Here is a 2,887-nt window from a genome sequence, read left to right on the forward strand (position 1 = left end):
TCAGGAGATGGTGTCCTTTAGTTTGGACACGATCTTCTTGTCCTTGACCCTCCTGTTCTGGAACCAGATAGTGACCTGTCTCTCAGAAAGATTGGTGGTGGCAGATATCCTTCTCCTCTTGTCCTTGTTAATGAATTTGTTCATTGCATATTCATTTTCCAGTTCTTTCAGTTGGAGTTTGGTGTAGGGCACCCTCTTCTTCCTGCCGCGCCTGTACACACACATATCCGCCTGGTTTAGCGCAACATCTCCTGCAGGGGGGGACAAAACAACATCAGCAATGTGGCAATAAACTTGGACTTGTCTATGGTGTCGTCTGGCAGCACTGCACTCACACTCACAGCTCTCCCCTCAGCTTCTACCAGCAAGGGCCCATCATCATACATCATAGAATGGAAGGGCCCATCCACCAGCAAACTTGCTCAAGTGAGCAGTTCAATGGTGTCCTATCTCTCTATGAGAATGGTACAATGGCAATCCCCTGCTTTAGCTTCTAATATACACATGTATATAACAGAAATACAAACTGTCATTGAAGTGGTATTAATAAACTCCTAGTGAATGTATATTTGTGTACCTGTGTACAAGGTCAACAATTTATAGTCTGTAAAAAAGTTAGTGTCCCACTAGAAAATATTAAGGACATATAGCAGACAATGAAGTGGCCGTTTTTTTAATATAAAGTGCAAAAATTATTTCTACCCTTGATCTCTCTTCTTCTTCTCCATCTATTGACCTTTCTTTCTTTTTTTATTGCCTTCTTTCCACACAATGTAGTACACTTGCTGTATATGCTTCAGTACAGGCACACATTATTCTTCGTGTGTGTGTGTGTGTGTGATGTGGGTCTGCGTGTTTTGGGCATCAGAATGTCTATATTTGGTGTGCATATAATTGTATGGCGTGTGTATATATTTGTGCCTGTATGTGTTAGTCTGTGCATCTGTGTGTGAATGATTGTGAACGTGTGTATATTTCTGAACTTTGTTTGTGAGTGCCTATTAGAACATAAATAACTTGATATATGTAAATATGATGTGTATGTGCATAATAAACACAGGCGTGTGTATATGTGTCAAGGTGTATATATATATATATATATATATATATATATATATATATATATATATATTTGTATGTATTCTCCTGTGTGAGAGTGTGAATGTGTCTACTGTATATGTGTGTTTATGGATATGGGCGTGTGAGTGTGTGAGTGTGGACTATATTAAGTGTATAAGTGCCAGAATATATTTGTCTATCTGTGAATGTGTGCAAATATGTGCGTGTGTGTCCTTGGAGATCTGTTTGTAGGTGTGTGTTTGTATATATATGTGCGAGTGTCTATGTCTGTAGGTACAGGTGTGTGTGTGCATGTATGTGTGTGCATATGTGCATATGTATTGTTGTGTGTGTGCATGTCAGGGTTGACGTGTGCTTGTGTTGGAGAATATATATGTGCATGTGTATTTGTGACTATGCGCATACTGTAAGTGTGTGAGTTGTGATTGTATGAGTGTGTGGTTGTGTTCTAGCTAGTGGAAGGGGTAGGTTCACCCTGCAGGTAGGTGTGTTTGGCCGCACAGCCTGAGATTAGACAGGGCTCAGTCCCTAGTAATAGTTGCACAAACTCCCAGCAGCCATGTCCATACCTGGGAAGGAGGACTTCCAGAAGTGTGGGGCTTGGGACTGGTCTTTAGCACAATAAACCTGCCCGTTCCAGCCATTAGCCAGAGTCCATGACTGGTAGCCTTCCATGGAGAGGTAGCTCTCGTGCCTGGGCTCCCCAGAGCTAAAGGTGGAGACCATATCCAAGTAGCCAGGCACATGCTGGTAGGGGTTGGTGTAGCCCTGAAAGTAAGACACCTCCTTGGCCCTGGAAGACACCTCATTGCTGGGGACACTGGTACTGGCCAAGCCAGACACGTCCATGTATTTCTCCACTGGAAAGCTCCCTAGGGAAGCATGGCTGGAGGATTTCAGGGGGTTCTGCTGTAGCCCGACCCCATGAGACATGCGACAGCTGTAGTATCCGTTGCCGAAATGGTATCCGTAGCCCAGGGACGGGCCAGTGGAAGCGGGGCAAGTGGGACCTTCTTTGGTGGCCTCAGCCCGGGATGAGCCGGAGCGATCTGCTGCTGAATAGGCCAATCCCGGAACCGTCCTGCTCGAGGGGCTCCCAAACACCGAGGGGCTGGAGAGGAAATTCCTGCACTGGTTACTGGACGATCCCTCTCCTCCTCTCAAGCCTTCCATCTCCCACTGGGTGCGCTTGCTCAGAGCCTTGCACATTCCTCCCTTCAGCCAGTGTTGGGCATCGCGCTAATTGTTATCCCTCCAGCAGCTCCGAGCATTGTGGGACGTTTATACAAACTGTGCTGCTCAGTTTGGGAGGGGGCCCTGCTGGGGGAGTCATTTTACAGATCTGTTTGCAGGAGCCAAGTAGCTCAGTATTGGTTCCCCTCTACCACGTGACATGAAAAAAGAAATTAAACCCTCTCAGCAATCAACCCACTGCCCTTCTTTGGAAGGGGGGCTCATTCTACCTGTTTTTTGCTTTAATTTCGTTTAAGCTCCATTTGCACGCAACCTCCATCCCCCAATTCCAGGAGCCCTACAAGCCAGTGTATTAGAATGATTTAAAGTGCCTGGTGCACCTTGCTTGTCCCACATTACCTGCCCTTACCAGCTGCACACCAAAGGCAACAGTAGGAAGGTGCACGAAAAGGTTTTTAACCGCTTTAGTCGAGAGAATTGTGCAGCATGAGCCCCCGGATCTCATTCCTAAGGCTACACTGTAACCTGCAAACTGTCTGCTGGATATTCCACCCGACAACCAATAAAATATAGTCACAAAGGCTTAGGAAACACAAAAAAAAATGGCAGGTAG

The 2,887-nt window shown here is 45.8% G+C and overlaps 1 protein-coding gene across 1 annotated transcript; it reads right to left on the bottom strand.

The window, feature by feature from the left end:
* On the bottom strand, positions 1-2,253 carry hoxd13.S (homeobox D13 S homeolog). The gene is given in 2 exon segments (NM_001090481.1): positions 1-251; positions 1,650-2,253. Coding segments are annotated over 2 exon segments (855 nt in total).
* Positions 2,254-2,887: the final 634 nt, after the last annotated feature.

The sequence above is a fragment of the Xenopus laevis genome, chromosome 9_10S (genome assembly GCF_017654675.1).
Source record: "Xenopus laevis strain J_2021 chromosome 9_10S, Xenopus_laevis_v10.1, whole genome shotgun sequence".
NCBI classification, from domain to species: Eukaryota; Metazoa; Chordata; class Amphibia; order Anura; family Pipidae; genus Xenopus; species Xenopus laevis.